Genomic DNA, 17,960 nt, shown 5'->3' with positions numbered 1-17,960 from the left:
TATCTATAAAATGCGTTATAAACTACTACATGGGGTTGTTGTAAGGGTTAAAAGAGTTAATATATAAAGCCCTTAGTACAGTGCCTGTCACATATTAAGTGCTCGGTAAATGTTAGGTGTTGTGATGATGATGATAGTGGCAACTACTGCTGCTAGAAAGCCTAGTTATCAGGTTGTTGGGCATCTAGAAGCCAAATGAACTTTAAAGAGTAGAGAGGATGATCAAATTAGTGATGCTTATTCTTTGCCATTTTTCCTTTCCCATTCTGTGAGTGGTTTGGACAGATCATTCTTGAAGTTCTAGCTTTATGGAAATCCTCAAGTCTTTTATGCAATGGAACACTATTCTCATGCCACACTGGTAACTGGGTAAAAGCCTAGCACCTAAAATATATCTGTTTTCATGAAAAGTGTACATCATGATGTATTTGGGAGACATAATTTGACCTATAGTATAATAAAATTTGTCATATACCAGGGTACTTAATAAGGGTTTTCTTTGTGATGCTTTTAGATATAAACTAAAGACTTTTTAAAAATATTTTTAGAGCAAACTGTTACAACATTCTTTCCAATTCTCAGGCTAGATGAACTGCAGAAGCAACTACAAGAAGACATAAGGCAAGGCCGAGGCATTAAATCCCCAATCAGAATTGGAGAAGAAGACAGTACAGATGATGAGGATAGCCTCTTAGAAGAGCACAAGTATAGCATTTTTCATAATGTATTTTACCTTATTAAAGTTTTTACATTTTTTAGTTTTGTTTTTGTAAAATAAATGGGCCATTGATGGCTGTTAGTGCATAATTTATGATAGGTTTCTCATCTGTCTGTAATGGGTTTGAAAGGCAAATGTTAGGGCCAAGTTTCATCTTTTATCTTTTCTCCTGGTTATTGTTTCTTTTCACATAGACACATTTAGTGGCTTTTGACTAACAACTACAAAAAGTGGCAGAAGCAAAGCATACTTTTCTCATGCTCATCTTCTAATTTGGGATTAACATTGGTTTAAAAAATAGTTTTCTTTGCACCCAGCTTTTAAATACAAAACTATATGTAGTGTAACAATTTGGTATTGATTGACTTTTTTTATGTTTCAGGGAATTTCTAAAGAAATTTTCAGTTACAATTGATGCTATTCCTGATCATCATCCAGGTGAAGAAATATTTAATTTCCTCAATTCTGGAAAAATTTTCAATCAGTATACCTTGGATTTAAGAGACTCTGGTTTTATTGGACAAAGTGCTGTAGAAAAACTTATTCTTAAGTAAGTAGAAAAATAGACATTTTACTTTTATATGTATAAAAAATTACTCTAAAACACTTCTGACTCATGTAATCTTCTAAAAGGTTAATTTCTATTATGACCCATTAAGTTTCCTAATCCTCTTATTACTATTGATCTTTATGTTTTCTTCGTTAATTATAGGAAGCAGTGTAGGATAGTTGTTTGACACATTTTATGCCTTTATTAATTATGATTAAGATCAGTATATAATAACAGTGACTGTCAAAATAATAGTGGTTTAAACAAGAAGTATATTTGAAGAAGTATAAAAGTAGGAAGTCCAGGGCTGGATTGCCAGTTTTACCGTATAATCTTTCTTCTCCACCATTCTTAGCACCTAGCTTCGGGTGCTATTAGAGCCCCAGCCTTTAGTTCAAGTTCCCAGAAATTCCACACAGCATTCCCACCCACTAAGTTAGTTGAATAGAACTTAGTCAATATGGCCACACTTGGCCACAAGGGAAGCCAGAGAGTGATGTTTATTTCAGGCAGCCAGTGTTCGCAGCTACAGACCAGGGTTCAGTTACCAAGAAGAAAGGCAAAAATAGATGCTGGGATGTGCAACTAGTAATCTCCACCACAGTGCCCAAACTGATTTAATTTCTCTCAGTGCATGATATCTCAGCTCTAGAGAGATCACATCAGTTCTGCTGCCGATTTTTTAAAGTACTTCCCCAGTCTGAGACTTGATAGGCTCTTTCTCAACACTACCAGCAAATGTAGCTTTGTCCACCAGTTAAATGTGGAGCCTAGCCAACAGATTGGATCAGCTTTAGGCCATCAATTAAATTTATTTTATGAGTAACTCATCCATATTGATATAGAGTCCACCTCTATGGACTGAAGACGATTTGCTTGCTCATTTCTCTGATTATGTTAGATGTGTTGGTAGTGATAGTAGAAGTATTTTGCCATGAAGTTAATAGCCATGTTGATTTTACTTTATTTTTTCAGATCAGGAAAAACAGATCAGATTTTTTTGACAACACAAGGTTTCCTTACGTCTGCTTATCACTATGTCCAGTGTCCTGTCCCTGTGTTAAAGTGGCTGTTCCGGGTAAGAGGAATGTTTGGAGGGTTATAGTTGCCTCCTACTATATTTCTAAGTCAAAAACTTTTTATTTTTTATTATTATACTTTAGGTTTTAGGGTACATGTGCACAATGTGCAGGTTTGTTACATATGTATCCATTACTGCAGAAAAAATTAATGTAGCACATCCATGATGTCAGTGGCTTAGAATGTGGCAAAAAGAGTCAATGTAAAGAGATTATAAAGGAAGGGATAATGTAGATAGTTGTACAGGACAGTCAGTGTTAGTTGTGCCTGAACCCTTCACCACAGTGATAAATCACTATTATAGTTAGTTTTAGAAGGGATCTTCTAAGGCTTACATACCTAAATTTCTTTTTAACTTTTTTTCATGTTTATGGTGGTACCTATATACATTTTCAGAATTTTAATTGTATACTAATATTTCCCCATTCATATATATAGTTTTTTTTTGGATGCAAATCCAACCAAGTGTTTCTTTTCCCCATTCATATTTAACGCTTAAATCCACTTGAATAATTATCTTAAATTTAAGATATGATAATTCCAGAAAGTTAACTCAATTAGTAACTTTTTAAATATCAGTGGTATCATTGATGCTATGTATAGAGTCCTGGTGTTACTCTAGATACTTTGGACCTTCATGCAGATCAATGTAGAAGTTTCTTACTCTTGACATTTGTATCAGCCTGGAGTGGTGGGTCATGCCTGTAATCCCAGCACTTTGGGAGGCCGAGGCAGGTGGATCACGAGGTCAGGAGTTGGAGATCAGCCTAGCCAACATGGTGAAACCCTGTCTCTACTAAAAATACAAAAATTAGCCAGGTGTGGTCGTGGGCGCCTGTAATCCCAGCTACTCAGGAGGCTGAGGCAGGAGAATTGCTTGAACCCAGGAGGTGGAGTTTACAGTGAGCCAAGATTGCGCCATTGCACTCCAGCCTGGGGGACAGAGTGAGACTGTCTCCAAAAAAAAAAAAAAAAGACATTTATATGGGAGGGCATGGATGGGGCTTTTTCCAGTATAAAAGCTTCTGTATCAACAAGTACTATAGTAACTACCCAGTTAGATTGGAATTATGCTTCTTCCAAAGACGAGAATGATTATGAATGACAAGTTATTCTTGGCAGTGGCTCATGTCTGTAATTCTAGCACTTTGGGATACCAAGGCAGGAGGATTGCTTGAGACCAGGAGTTTGAGACCAGCCTGGGCAACATAGCAAGACCACATCTGTTAAAAAAAAAAAAAAAAAAAAAAAAGTTATTCTCAGGTTACTGAGTGTTCCACTTTAATAAAATCCTAAATGTGTGAAAAATATACATTCAGGAAAAAGAAATCGTAGTATAAAAGAGTCCTTTATAATATGTGAGTGTTGGCCCCAGAAATCCTATAACAAAAAGGAAAAAAGTATCAATGGTATGAGAGAACTACAGCTATTATATATAAAGTGAAAAGTGGGAAAAACATGGAGTTTCTACTCTGGGTTTTATGATAGCATTTCAAGAAATCTCGTATTTGGTGAGAACTGGAGAGATATTCCAGTACAGCCTTTCGTTCATTGTTTTATATAGTTGGCATTTTGAGTGCCAGCTGTTCCAGGCACTGGAGAGAACAGCAATGAAAAAATTAGTGTCTCCGATCTCATGAAGCCCACATGCTAATATAGAGGAGATGGACAATAAACGTGTATGTGTGTGTGTACACATTTATAAGTGTATTATGTCAGATGATAAGTGCTATGAAGAAAATGTAGGGTAAGGTAGATACAGAGAGTACCAGGGTGAGAGAGAAAGTTTGCTTTTTTAAAGTGTAAAGTAGTTGAAGGTCTTGCTCTTAAGGTAAGATCCAAGTAAAGGAGTAGCTTGTCAATGTCACTCCTAAAGTGTTCCCTCACTGCCTCCACCGAAAATACGTGGACACATGCTCCAGATAAGGTCTGTCTTACCAGCGGTTTTCAGTGAGACTCTTGTCCATCTGAAGAAACCTACAAATTTCTACTTATTACAGTTAAAAACTAATCATGCCACTGTACTCCAGTCTGGGCAACAGAGCAAGACCCCATCTCGAAACAAAAACAAACAAACAAAAAACTTCATTTACTGTTATGCCAGGGCTTCATTATTCTCTAATTGTATATATCGTTTCTTAAACCTCCAAGTAAGACTTTACATTTATCTACGTTAATTTGCCTCTTGTTGATGTGGGCCCATCGTTATAGCCATTCAAACCCTAATTATGACATACAAGCATACCTTCATTTAAGCAGTTTTTTTTTAATAAATTCCATATTTATTTTCTGAAAACCAGACTAGTCATTCATTAAACACTTTCTCTGTGTAAGACACTTTGTCTCATTTCTCCTTTTTTGATTCCAAGTCCATTTTCATTGTGGGAGGCTTTACCAACTTGTAAGTAGTTTTTAGAAATTATGTCAATTCATTTTAATGCTATACTCCTAACTAGTATTTTGTAAGTTTAATGTTAAAATGTAATTAAAATCCTTGCATTTTTGTGATTTTATCATGAGTGTCTAAATGTAGTAGACCAGAAAAAGGTTAGTACTTTTTTTTTTTTAACAATTTTACCATGGTTTTACCATGTTGGCCAGGCTGGCCTCGAACTCCTGGCCTTAAGTGATGCACCCACCTCGGCCTCCCAAAGTTCTGGGACTACAGGCGTGAGCCACTGCACCCAGCCTAAAATGTTTTTAAAAAGAAGTTTCTGTCAGAATCTGTTTGAGTGAACAGTTTAAATTTTTTAAGTTAAAATAAGAAGGCTGAACTCCCAAGTCCTAATTTCTGGAGCTATTACATTTTGGTCAGTGTTTTCTAGAGTATTCTCTGCATTCAAAAATTGCCATGTAACTTAACATAAACAGAACATGTGAATGTGTCTTATAACTTGTTTATTTCAGATAGCAGTAAATTATTGAGCATTTCATCTCAGAGTGTTGATACGTTATCCTTTTTAGTGGCTTCATAGTATTCCTTTGTTAGGCTATACCATGATTTATTTAACCCAATCTCAACTGATAGACATTAGATTGCTGTATATACTCCTTTACACATTTACTTAATTATCTGAAATCACTGTATTTCCTACCCTGGAATTTTTCACCCACCACAAAAAGATTTTTAGAAACCTTGTCGTATGTGTAACATGCCTGTGAATGGTGTTGCCTCCTAGTGGCAGAGCTTAACAGCACAAACATCATAGCAGAAGTTTTTTTTCACATAGATTGTGTTCAGAATGACACAAGCCATATGACTGATTGAAAGTAGAGTTCAGGTTACTCCTCCTTACATTTTTATTTTATTTTATTTTATTTTATGTTATTTTATTTTATGTTATTTTATTTTATGTTATTTTATGTTATGTTATTTTATGTTATTTTATTTTATTTTATGTTATTTTATTTTATTTTATTTTGAGACAGAGTCTCGTTTGGTCTCTCAGGCTAGAGTGCAGTGGCGCGATCTCAGCTCACTGCAACCTCCACATCCCCGATTCAAGCGATTCTTCTGCCTCAGCCTCTTAAGTAGCTGGGATTACAGGCACCCACCACCATGCCCGGCTAATTTTTTTTTTTTTTTTGTATTTTTATTAGAGATGGGGTTTCACCATGATGGCCAGGCTGCTCTCGAACTCCTGACCTTAAGTGATCTGCCTGCCTCGGCCTCCCAAAGTGCTGGGATTACAGGTGTGAGCCACTGTGCCCGGCAACCCTTTACGTTTTAAATTTAAATGTATTATAATCTATGGCATCTAAGCAAATGCAAAAGATAATAATAGAAATACAGTATGTGTTCCTCTACAAATCCACTATAAAATTACTTTGTTAAATGATTTTTAAAAATTTTTTTTAAACTTGAGATTTTTGTTCCCAAAAAATTGTCTTGTAAAAAGTTATGTCAGGCTGGGCGTGATGGCTCATGCCTGTAATCCCAGCACTTTGGAAGGCCAAGGCAGGTGGACCACGAGGTCAGGAGTTTGAGACCACCCTAGCCAACATAGTGAAACCCAGTCTGTACTAAAAATACAAAAAATTATCCGGGCATGGTGGTGGGTGTCTGTAATCCCAGCTACATGGGAGGCTGAGGCAGGAGAATTGCTTGAACCTGGGAGGCGGAGGTTGCAGTGAGCTAAGATCACACCACTGCACTCCAGCCTGGGTGACAGCGTGAGACTCTGTCTCAAAAAAAAAAAAAAAAAGAAAAAATAAAGTTATATCAGAGGTTAGGTGCAGTGGCTCAAGCCTGTAATCCCAGCACTTTGGGAGGCTGAGATGGGTGGATCACTTCAAGCCAGAAGTTCAAGACCAGCCTGATTAACATGGAGAAACCCCGTCTCTACTAAAAATACAAAAATTAGCTAGCCTAATGGTGGCGCAGGCCTATAGGCCCAACTGCTTGGGAGGATGAGGCACGAGAATCGCTTGAACCCGAGAGGCAGAGGTTGCAGTCAGCCAAGGTTGTACCACTGCACTCCAGCCTGGGCAACAGAGTGAGACTCTGAAAAAAAAAAAAAAAAAAAGGTATATTATTTGTCTCTAAATTCCTGTATGTAAAAAGGCATTACAGGCATATTATTTGCATCTAAATTCCTGTATGTACGAAGACTAACTAGATGAAAGTATAAAATAATAACTTGGCATGAATATTACCAATTAGTTGTTTTGGATTTTTTGGTTGTTTTTTTTTTTTTTTTTTCTTTTTTGAGACAGGGTCTTGCTCTGTCACCCAGGCTGGAGTGCAGTGGTGCAATCACTGCTCACTGCAGCCTCGACCTCCCAGGTTCAAGTGATCCTCCCCCTCAGCCCCTCAAGTAGCTGGGACTATGGGCACGCCCCACCACACCCAGCTAATTTTTAAAAATTTTTTGTAGAGGTGGGGTCTTGCCATGTTGCTCAGGCCAGTCTAGAACTCCTGGGCTCAAGTGATTCTCCCACTGCAGCCTCCCAAAGTGCTGAGATTGCAGGTGTGAGACACTGCACCTGGCCCGAGTTTAAAAGTTTTAACCAAATTGCACTCACCTGAGGCGTAAGACTGCTTTCCTCTTTTCTAGTATTATGAATACTAGAAAATTGATAATACTAGGGTATTGTCAATATTCTTGATCATTGCCAATTTTGAAGTCAATCAGTGATAACTGTTTTTTGTTTTGTTTTGTTTTTTTGTTTTGTTTTGAGACAGAGTCTTGCTCAGTCGCCCAGGCTGGAGTGCAGTGGCACCATCTTGGCTCACTGCAAGCTCCACTTACCTGGTTCACGCCATTCTCCTGCCTCAGCCTCCCGAGTAGCTGGGACTACAGGCACCCGCCACCACGCCTGGCTAATTTTTTTTGTATTTTTAGTAGAGACAGGGTTTCACCATGGTAGCCAGGATGGTCTCGATCTCCAGACCTCGTGATCTGCCTGCCTCGGCCTCCCAAAGTGCTGGGATTACAGGTGTGAGCCACTGCGTCCAGCCAATCAGTGATATCTTACTGTTTTTATTACATCTCTTTGATCTAGTGATATTGAGCATCTTTGAAAAACTATGTTGGTATATTATTTTGTATATTTGTATCTTATTAATTTGTGGTTTGATTTTTGCCTGCAGCCTTTTCCTTTGTGTTTTTTTGGTTTCATGTCATGCTGTATACTAAAAAGACATTTTTTGATAGTTTCAAATGTTATATTTGTCAGCATGTTAGAATGTAAAGAGCTCTGACTTTAGAATTAAATTCTACCTTCTCCACATATATATATTAGTTGGGTAGAATATTTAATCTCTCTGAACCTATTTGCTCATATGTGTAATGAGTACTACTTCATAAGGTTATCATTATATTAAATGCACATAAAATGCCTTTATTTTTATTGTATTGTATTTTTATTTTTGTGGTACGATCATGGCTCACTGCAACCTCCACCTCCTGGTCTCAACCAATCCTCCACTACAGATGTGCACCACCACACCTGGCTAATTTTTGTATTTTTTGTAGAGATGGGGTTTCGCCGTCTTGCACAGGCTGGTCTCAAACTCCTAAGCTCAAGGTATAAGTGCTAGGATTACAGGCATGAACTGCTGCGCCTGGCCCACATAGAACAACTTTATATGTGCCTAGCAAATAATGAATGTTTGTGTTTTCTTTCTTCTTAATATCCTGTCATTTCTCTGCTTTTGACAGATGATGTCAGTTCATACAGACTGTATTGTGTCAGTGCAGATTTTAAGTACATTGATGGAAATAACAATTAGAAATGGTAAGTATATCAGCTTATTACGATTTACAGTGTGTATTATTGGTTGCTATTTACATGGTATCTTTCATATTACTAAATATTAGTATATTTGGAAATACACAATACAAAATTATTTTTCTAATCAAAAGTCGTTTTTTTGTTTTTTTTGAGACAGAATCTTGCTGTCGCCTGGGCTGAAGTGCAGTGACACAATCTCAGCTCACTGCAACTTCCACCTCCCCGGTTCAAGCAGTTCTCATGCCTCAGCCTCCCAAGTAGCTGGGCCTATAGGCACACACCACTACACCCGGCTGATTGTTTTGTATTTTAGTAGAGACAGGGTTTCACCATGCTGCCCAGGCTGGTCTGGAACTCCGGAGCTCAGGCAATTTACCCGCCTTGGCCTCCCACGGTGCTAGGATTACAGGCATGAGCCACCTCACTCGACCTCTAAAGTCTTTAATAATGAAATAGAACTTCAGTTAAACAATGAGTATCTGAATTTTCTTACTTGCATTGAGAAAAAGAGTATAAGATCTTGCAAGTGGAAACCCTCACTTACTATTTACCAAATCATGGCTTGCTTTGCTTGATAAGTGGAAATGGTTCCAAACTTACTTAGCCAATTAAGTTTAATTGGCTTATTGGTAAGCAACAGTATTATACTGATAATACAGAAGGCCTGTTGAAAGCATCCACTGCAAAAGTGTAACATTTGCTTTCTCATCTTTGAGAGCCCTTATAATAAAACAAGCATAGTGGTTTACCTGTTTCATCTGTCCTGGGGATTGGGACTATAAAGGCAATGAAGATGATAAAAAATCTTCCTGTGTTATTGATAGTCGGGATTTTACCAGTGGTATTTCCAGCCATTTTAAAACGTGTTACTGGCCGGGCGCGGTGGCTCACGCTTGTAATCCCAGCACTTTGGGAGGCCGAGGCGGGCGGATCACGAGGTCAGGAGATCGAGACCATCCTGGCTAACACGGTGAAACCCCATCTCTACTAAAAATACAAAAAAAAATTAGCCGGGCGTGGTGGCGGGCGCCTGTAGTCCCAGCTACTCGGAGAGGCTGAGGCAGGAGAATGGCGTGAACCTGGGAGGCGGAGCTTGCAGTGAGCCGAGATTGCGCCACTGCACTCCAGCCTGGGCGACAGAGCGAGACTCCGTCTCAAAAACAAACAAACAACAAAAAAAAAGCGTGTTACTTCCTTCTGAGTTACACCCTTTTATCCATCACTCTCAGATATTTTCTTTATGTCATTTTTTTATTTTATTTGGGCATCTGTAATTCCTATGATCATCCTATAACTGTATTGTTAGCATAAAATTAGCAGCTGTCGTTTCTATAAAACCATTGTAATTATTCATGTTTCACCTGCAGACTGTCACCTTGCAAATGTGGGTTTGTAGACCACAGATTTAGAATGAAATTTTTTCTTCTGTTAATTAGATACCTTCAGTGACTCACCAGTTTGGCCCTGGATCCCATCATTGTCTGATGTAGCAGCTGTGTTTTTCAATATGGGGATTGATTTTAGATCTTTGTTTCCCCTGGAGAATCTTCAGCCAGACTTTAATGAAGACTATCTAGTGTAAGTTTTCTCATAATTAACTCCAAAAATATCATTTCATACAACTTACATATAATTATAGCTAAAGTTTGGTATTTATTTCTGATTTTTAAAAAGATCTCTCAAAGTTGAGATCAATCTTGAATTAGATACATTCTTAACATCTGTCTTAATCTAAAAGCCATCATCATGTTTAGCAGGCAAATAATAGAAATATTCTCATAAAAGTTTTCTTTTTTAAAAGACTTTCCATTGTTTTTAACATTGTTTTGGTGGAAGTATTGGCCAAAGTAATTAGACAAGAGAAAAAAAACAAGAGATACAAAAATTGGAAAGAAGTTGCTGAAAGATTTTTGTAGATGTGAGTTAATCTAGACATAGAAGCCTAAGACTCAGGTGAAAAACTGTGACAAATAACTAAGAAAATTTGGTGTGGGTGTCTGGGTATAAAATTAATAAAGAGAAATCAATAACCTTCAAATATCTGAAGTGTAACTAGTTAAAAGATACACTGGGCTGGGTGTGGTGGCTTACACCTGTAATCCCAACACTTGGGGAGGCCAAGGCAGGAGAATCACTTTAGGCCGGGAATTGGAAGTTGCAGCGAGCTCACCACAGTACTGCAGCCTGGGTGACAGAGTGAGACCTTGTCTTTAAAAAAAAAAAAAAAAAAAAGGTGGGGGCCAGGCACGGTGGCTCACGCCTATAATCCTAGCACTTTGGGAGGCCAAGGCGGGTGGATCACTTGAGGTCAGGAGTTCGAGACCAGCCTGACCAACATGGTGAAACCCTGTCTCTACTAAAAATACAAAAAAGTTAGCCAGGTGTAGTGGCACGCACCTGTAGTCCCAGCTACTTGGGAGGCTGAAGCAGGAGAATCACTTGAACCCGGGTGGTGGAGGTTGCGGTGAGCCAAGATCACACCACTGCACTCCAGCCTGGGTGACAGAGTGAGACTCCATCTAAAAGAAAAAGGAAACTGGTTACAGACAAAGTATTAATTTCAAGTCAATAAGAAAAAGATCAGTACCTATTAGAAAAATGGGCAGAGGAAATTAATAGACTGATCACAGAAAAGGAAGTAAAAACGGAAAGGTAAAGGAAATAAAAGAGGAAAAAGTTGAATATATTCACTTAAACATTATGAAAATTCTCTTTCCACTCAATATAGGATCCCTGGTTACTCAGATGTAATCTGTATCTGAAAATATGTTGGATAGCAACATTTCAGCTAGAGACTATGTTTCATCACTTTAAATAGGAAAAATAGTTTACCCAGCCCATCCAAAAATCCCAACTATTTCCCCTAAATATTACAAGAATGTTCTTAAACACTTATATTTTAAAAGTTACCACATATTTCTGCATAATATAAACATTTAACGTACCTCCTACTTCATTAACATTCAGTGAACTCAGTAGTGTATGGTGATTTTGTATGTTGTATGCAACAGTTTGAATTTTTCTTACTTTACTGTAGTAGTGGTGGTGGCTATAGTCACTATTGTTGTATACTGGTGAGTAAAGGTGGGCACAAGCTTAACACAAGTGATCTGGTGAAGGAATGAGTGCTGTGTAACAAAATGCCTGTTTAAACAACACGAACATGAGTCTGGAAATTGTGTGCGTGTGTGTGTGTGTGTTTGTTTGAGACAGGGTCTTGCTTTGTTGCGCCGGCTGGAGTGCAGTGACACAATCTCAGCTCACAGCAACCTCCGCCTCCCAGCCTCAAGTGATCTTCCCACCTCAGCCTCCCGACTAGCTGAGACCACAGGTACTCACCACTACACCCAGCTAATATTTTTTTATTTTTTGTGGAGACAGGGTTTTACCATGTTGCCCAGGCTGGTCTCGAACTCCTGAGCTCAGGCGATCCGCCGGCCTCAGCTTCCCAAACTGCTGGGATTACAGGCTTGAGTCACCGTGCCTGGCTTGAACTTGTTAAGATACAACCCCACTCACTGTTCTCTCTCTTTTCTTTTCTTCCCTTCCTTCCCCTCCTTCCCTCCTTTCCCTCCTTTCCCTCCCTTCCCTCCCCTTCCTCCCCTCCCTCGCCTCCCTCCCCTCCCTTTCCCCCATTCTCCCCCTTCCCCTGCCCCTGCCCCTGCCCCTCCCCCTGCCCCTTCCCCTTCCTTCCTTCCTTCCTTCCTTCCTTCCTTCCTTCCTTCCTTCTTTCCTTCCTTCCTTCCTTCCTTCCTTCCATGAGATGAGGTCTGGTCTGTCACTGAGGCTGGAGTGCAGTGGCATGGTTATGGGTTACTGCAGCCTCGAACTCCTGAGTTCAAGTGGCCCTCCTGCCTCAGCTTCCTGAGTACCCTGGGACTACAGACACATGCCACCACACCTGGCCAATGTTTTTAAATTTTTTTATAGAGAGTGGATCTGGCTATGTTGCCCAGGCTGGTCTCAAAATCCTGGGCTCAAGCAATCCTCACACCTTGGCCTCCCAAAGTGCTGGGATTATAGGCATGAGCCACTGCACCTGGCCATCACTGTTCTTTTTTTAACCAGGACTCACAGCTTACCCATTTTTGCTGGTGTGTATATGCATATTCATCATGGCAAGTTCTGTATACAAATAGTAGATGTAGAGTGAAAATGTTTGCAGATTGTTAGAGTAAATATTTAGATAGGGAAAATTCAGATGTTAAGGGATACTAGCACAGTTCTTTTCTTGACCATTATTCTGCTAGATACATAGACTTAAAATTTAAGTCTAAATACATTCTAACCTCCTTCATTTCTGTATCCCTTCAATTCTCACATCCCTATGTTCCTTTTCCTCCACCTATGTCATATCTATTCGTTCCTTTTCATTTCCTGAGTCAGTCTAATTCAGATTCGCTTTTCATGCCTAGCCTGGCAAAAAATCTTTCCTCCAAGGCCTTTCCACCTGCAAGGTATTATTTTCACTGTTGCAGGAACTCGCTCTCTACTATTCTCAAACCTTTATACCCTATATTTAAGACGTTATGATTTTACCCTGACCTGTTTTCTGTTTTGTTGTCGGCTTTCTAATCAAATCGATCTGCCTGCTGTCCCTCCACACGGTAATGACTAGCCCTTATATAGTGTTTGCTGTATGCCAGACTCTGTTCTAAGGGCTTCACATAGTACCTCACTTAGTAGTTACTACAAATACTAGTAAGATTTTCATTTCCATTTTACAAGTAAGGTAGGCATGGAGAGGTAACTTGCCCAAGGTTATACAACTAGGAAGGGGCGCAAATAAGTACTAAGCACCTATTTTAAAAAATAAGTTCTTCACATGTAGCTGTGGAAATATCTCCAAGATACATTGCTAAGTGAGAAAAGGAAGGTGCAAAGGTATATAATATACTAACATTTGTATTAAAGGTGGAGGGGGAGTGATAAAGGGTAAAAAAATGTTTCCTCTACAGTTACAACACTTCTGGCATCAAATGTATAGGTTTTCTACACATTGTCATTTCTCCAGTTCCGTGTAGACACCAACTAGATGTCCTACGGTTTAATGCAATTCTAGTTCTAATTACCCAGAGTTAGCACAGAGCCCACAGGTTAAGGACTCAATCCCACAAGACTGCCACCACTTCATATGGAATCACAAGTCTGGGCTTCCTTTTCTTCTAAACAGCTAGCTATAAATCAGGAGTTCCTACAGTCCTCCTCCCCTTTATGTTCAATAATATGCTAGAATGGCTCACAGAACTCAGGAAAGCAGTTTACTTATTATTATTTGTTTGCTGTAAAGGGTACAACTCAAGAACAGCCAAATGGAAGAGATACATTGTGCAAGGTATGGGGATGGGAGTGCATGGATCTTCCCTGGCCTCTCCAGGTACTCCACCTTCCCATCATTTTTTTTTTCTTTCTTCCTTAATAGAGAAGACAGAGTTTTGCCTTTTTTTTTTTTTTTTAAGACGAAGTCTTGCTGTCACCCAGGCTTGAGTGCAGTGGCGCAATCGTGGCTCACTGCATCCTCCACCTCCCAGGTTCAAGCGATTCTCTTGCCTCACCTCCCGAGTAGCTGGGATTACAGGCGCCCACCACAACACCAGCCTAATTTTTCTATTTTTAGCAGAGATGGGGTTTCACCATGTTGGCCAGGCTGGTCTCGAACTCCTGACCTCGGGTGATCTGCCTGCCTCAGCCTCCCAAAGTGCTGGGATTACAGGCGTGAGCCACCATGCCCAGCCAAATTTTGCCGTATTGCCCAGGCTAGTCTTGATCTCCTGGGCTCAGGCTATCCGCCTGCCTCAGCCTCTCAAAGTGCTGGGATTCAGGTGTGAGCCACCCCACCCCACCCCACCTACCCTCTCATCATCTTGATGCCTTAGCCAATCCAGAAGCTCTCTGAACTTTAGAGTATTTATGGAGGGCCCATTACACGGGGCTGGTTGATTAAAGCATTAGCCATTTTAATATTTAACCCCTCTGGGTGGGACTGAAAGTTTCAGCCTTCTAGTCACATGATTGATAACTCTGGCAACCAGCCCCCGTCCTCCAGGAGTCACAATATTATTAGCATAAATTTAGGTATGGTTGAAAAGGGCTTATTATAAATAACAAAAGAGGCTCCTCCTACCTCATCAGACGTTCCAGAGGTTTTAGGAGCTCTGTGCCAGGAATTGGGGACAAAGATCAAATGTATTTCTTCTTATACCACAGTGGGACATATATTCTTATTTGTTTGTTTATACATAAAATGCCAGTGGAAGGAAGGACTAAAACTTGTAGTAATTATCTTAGGGAGGAAACGAGTGGTTATAAAGAACGGAGCTAGGAGGTCAGTTTATCACAGCATACCGTACCTTAATATATTTTGATTTTTTAAAACCATATAAAAGTATTATTTTTTCAAAAAATTAAAAATGTTATCTATCTTTTGAAAGCTAAGTTCATGCATCTCCTCTTTCATGAATCTTCACTGATAACCTCTGATAACTAGAATTAGAGTGCTTTGAATTGTTTCTGTATATTGCTATAGCAGTTTCTTTCGGCCATTTATGAGTCTTTTACCTGTTATGAATTCTTTTTAGTCAGAGCCATCTTTTACATAGCTCTCTAACACCAAGAGCAATGAGGATAGTACCATATAAAAAGTAGCTTGTTCAAGAGAAAACTGATGCATAATGATAGAAATCATATTAGTGTTTGCCTTGAATCAGGGATAGCAGATTGACTTGGATTTGGCATAAAGAGACTTTTGAGGGGAATGGAAATGTTCTACTTCTTGATTTGGATGGTGGTTACATTAGTATATATGATTATCAAAACTTAAAATGGGTACATTCCTTTTATTGTATGTAAATTATACCTCGATAAAACATAATTTTTAATAAGTAGCCTAGAATTTCTTAAAGTGAGTAATATATTTTGTGCCTAACTTCACATTGCTTTACTCACTTCTCAATAGTTCTGAAACACAGACAACATCAAGGGGGAAAGAAAGTGAAGATTCATCTTATAAGCCAATTTTTTCAACACTTCCTGAAACCAACATTTTAAATGTGGTTAAGGTAGGAAAAAACTTTTGTGTGTCTTCTGCTCAGAGCTAGAACCATTTAGTCTGTGGTTAATGGTTTTTTAAAAAAAAAATCTCGGCTGGGCGCAGTGGCTCACGCCTGTAATCCCAGCACTTTGGGAGCCCAAGGCGGGCAGATCACGAGGTCAGGAAATCGAGACCATCCTGGCTAACACGGTGAAAACCCATCTCTACTAAAAATACAAAAATTAGCCAGGCATGGTGGCAGGCACCTGTAGTCCCAGCTACTCAGGAGGCTGAGGCAGGAGAATGGCGCGAACCCAGGAGGCGGAGCTTGCAGTGAGCCAGGATCGTGCCACTGCACTCTAGCCTGGGCAACAGAGCAAGACTCTGTCTCAAAAAAAAAAAAAGAACTCTTTAGTTTCTTACCAGGTGATTTCCAGTCTCTGAAACTTCTTAGCAATAATCTTTGTATTAAAGATTGTTTTTGCTGTTTTTATTTTGTTTTAATATTAGTGATGAACAGAACTTTAAGTCAGTTACATCATTAAATAGTTTTGAAACCAATAATTTTTTTATAAGTAGTATGTATGAAAAAAAAGTCTTACAATATAACTTAGTGATCAAGAGTTAATGACAGAGGCCGGGCACGGTGGGTCATGCCTGTAATCCCAGCACTTTGGGAGGCCAAGGCTGGTGGATCACCTGAGGTCAGGAGTTTGAGACCAGCTTGGCCAACATTCTGAAACCCCATCTCTACTAAAAATACAAAAAAAAAAATTAGCCAGGCATGGTGGCAGGCACCTGTTACCCCAGCTACTGGGGAGGCCGAGGCAGGAGAATCACTTGAACCCGGGAGGTGGAGGTTGCAGTGAGCTGAGATTGCACCACTGTACTCCAGCTTGGGCAACAGAGTGAGACTCCGTCTCAAAAAAAAGAAGATCAAAAAAAAAAGAGTTAATGACAGTGTGAAACATTTTTAGTTGCTGAATCGAATCAGTGATACAGAACCATTAAGAAAATCTCAAAAATGGAAAATGGAGAAGAAAATGCCACTTAATTCAACTATTAACATTGAGTAGTTCTTGCCTTCTTTTCTCTAGACATCTGATGTTTGTTTTCTTTATAGTTCTTTTTTGCATCTTTTGTCAAAGAGTTTATAATTAAAACTAAAAGTAAAATATACCTCCTAAAATATTTTTGTCTGTGCATTTATGTTAAACAGTTTCTAGGCTTGTGTACATCTATACGTCCAGAAGGTTACCAGGATCGTGAAATAATGTTGCTGATTTTAATGTTATTTAAAATGAGTTTGGAAAAACAGCTGAAACAGATTCCTCTAGTAGACTTTCAAAGCCTCCTGATAAACCTGATGAAAAACATCAGAGATTGGAACACAAAGGTAATGTTATTTAAAACTTCAATATTCATTTTTGTATAGCATTACAATTTGACTCATAGTGCATATGGAATTAATACTGTTTCTAAACTCAAGATCTTTGGCAGATTAAAAATGAGCTGAGGAAGAGAATGTTTGCTGGAGCTGTGTTTAAATTCATGATAATTGAATTTTTTCTAAAACTTCAGCTATTTATCCAACAAAAATGTGTTTATTGGGGATTTCCTATGGACTGAGCATTAATGTAGGTGCTAAAGATTGAGCTGTGAAAGAGACAGAGTCTTTGCCTTCATGGGGCTTTTGTCCTAGTCAAAGGGTTAGATAAACAAGTAAATGTTGATTATATTATCATGTCAGGTAGTAGTTAAGTACTACAAATTAAAATAAAGCAGGACATGAGTATAGCAAGACCGGATGCTATGCTATTTCATATAAGGCAGGCAGGGAAAGGCCTTTCCAAAATAACCTTGGAGCAGAGACCTAAGTGAAATGATGGAGTGAGTCATACCTACAACCAGAATTTGAGTTGAACTTCTGCAACCATATGGAGGATGAACATGTATAATTTTTGTTAGGCCTTTTTAAAAATTATATTTTTCAGTCTTTTTTGATGGAAAAATTAAAATATGCAAAAGTAGGGCAAAGAGTATAATAAATTCCTAAGTATCACTTTGCTTCAGTAATTGAGACATAATCTTGTCTAATGTAAAACTGACCCTGTATTTCCTTTCCCTGCTCATCAGATTATTTTGAAGCAACTGTTAGGCTTTTTTAAAAATTGATACACAATGATAATACATATTTTGGGGGTGTTAGGCTTTTTTTTTTTTTTAGACAGCATCTCCTGTCACCCAGGCAGGAGTTCAGTGGTGCTGCCTTGTCTCAGTGCGACCTCTGCCTCCCGGATTCAGGCGATTCTTGTGCCTCAGCCTCCCAAGTAGCTGAGACTATA

The 17,960-nt window shown here is 39.0% G+C and overlaps 1 protein-coding gene across 6 annotated transcripts in view; it reads left to right on the top strand.

Moving 5' to 3' along the window:
• The window catches only part of SLF2 (SMC5-SMC6 complex localization factor 2), a 52,979-nt gene that overhangs the window by 16,055 nt on the left and 18,964 nt on the right, over positions 1–17,960 (top strand). For all 6 annotated transcript variants that reach the window (XM_032180119.2, XM_032180130.2, XM_032180147.2 and 3 more), the window contains 7 exons: positions 583–705; positions 1,101–1,268; positions 2,244–2,346; positions 8,513–8,588; positions 10,022–10,163; positions 15,541–15,643; positions 16,835–17,011. In XM_032180119.2, coding sequence (XP_032036010.1) covers positions 583–705; positions 1,101–1,268; positions 2,244–2,346; positions 8,513–8,588; positions 10,022–10,163; positions 15,541–15,643; positions 16,835–17,011 — 892 coding nt within the window. The remainder of the gene's footprint in view (positions 1–582; positions 706–1,100; positions 1,269–2,243; positions 2,347–8,512; positions 8,589–10,021; positions 10,164–15,540; positions 15,644–16,834; positions 17,012–17,960) is intronic.

The sequence above is a fragment of the Hylobates moloch genome, unplaced genomic scaffold (genome assembly GCF_009828535.3).
Source record: "Hylobates moloch isolate HMO894 unplaced genomic scaffold, HMol_V3 SCAFFOLD_3, whole genome shotgun sequence".
Taxonomy (NCBI): domain Eukaryota; kingdom Metazoa; phylum Chordata; class Mammalia; order Primates; family Hylobatidae; genus Hylobates; species Hylobates moloch.
This window is presented reverse-complemented; position numbering and strand designations above follow the sequence as displayed.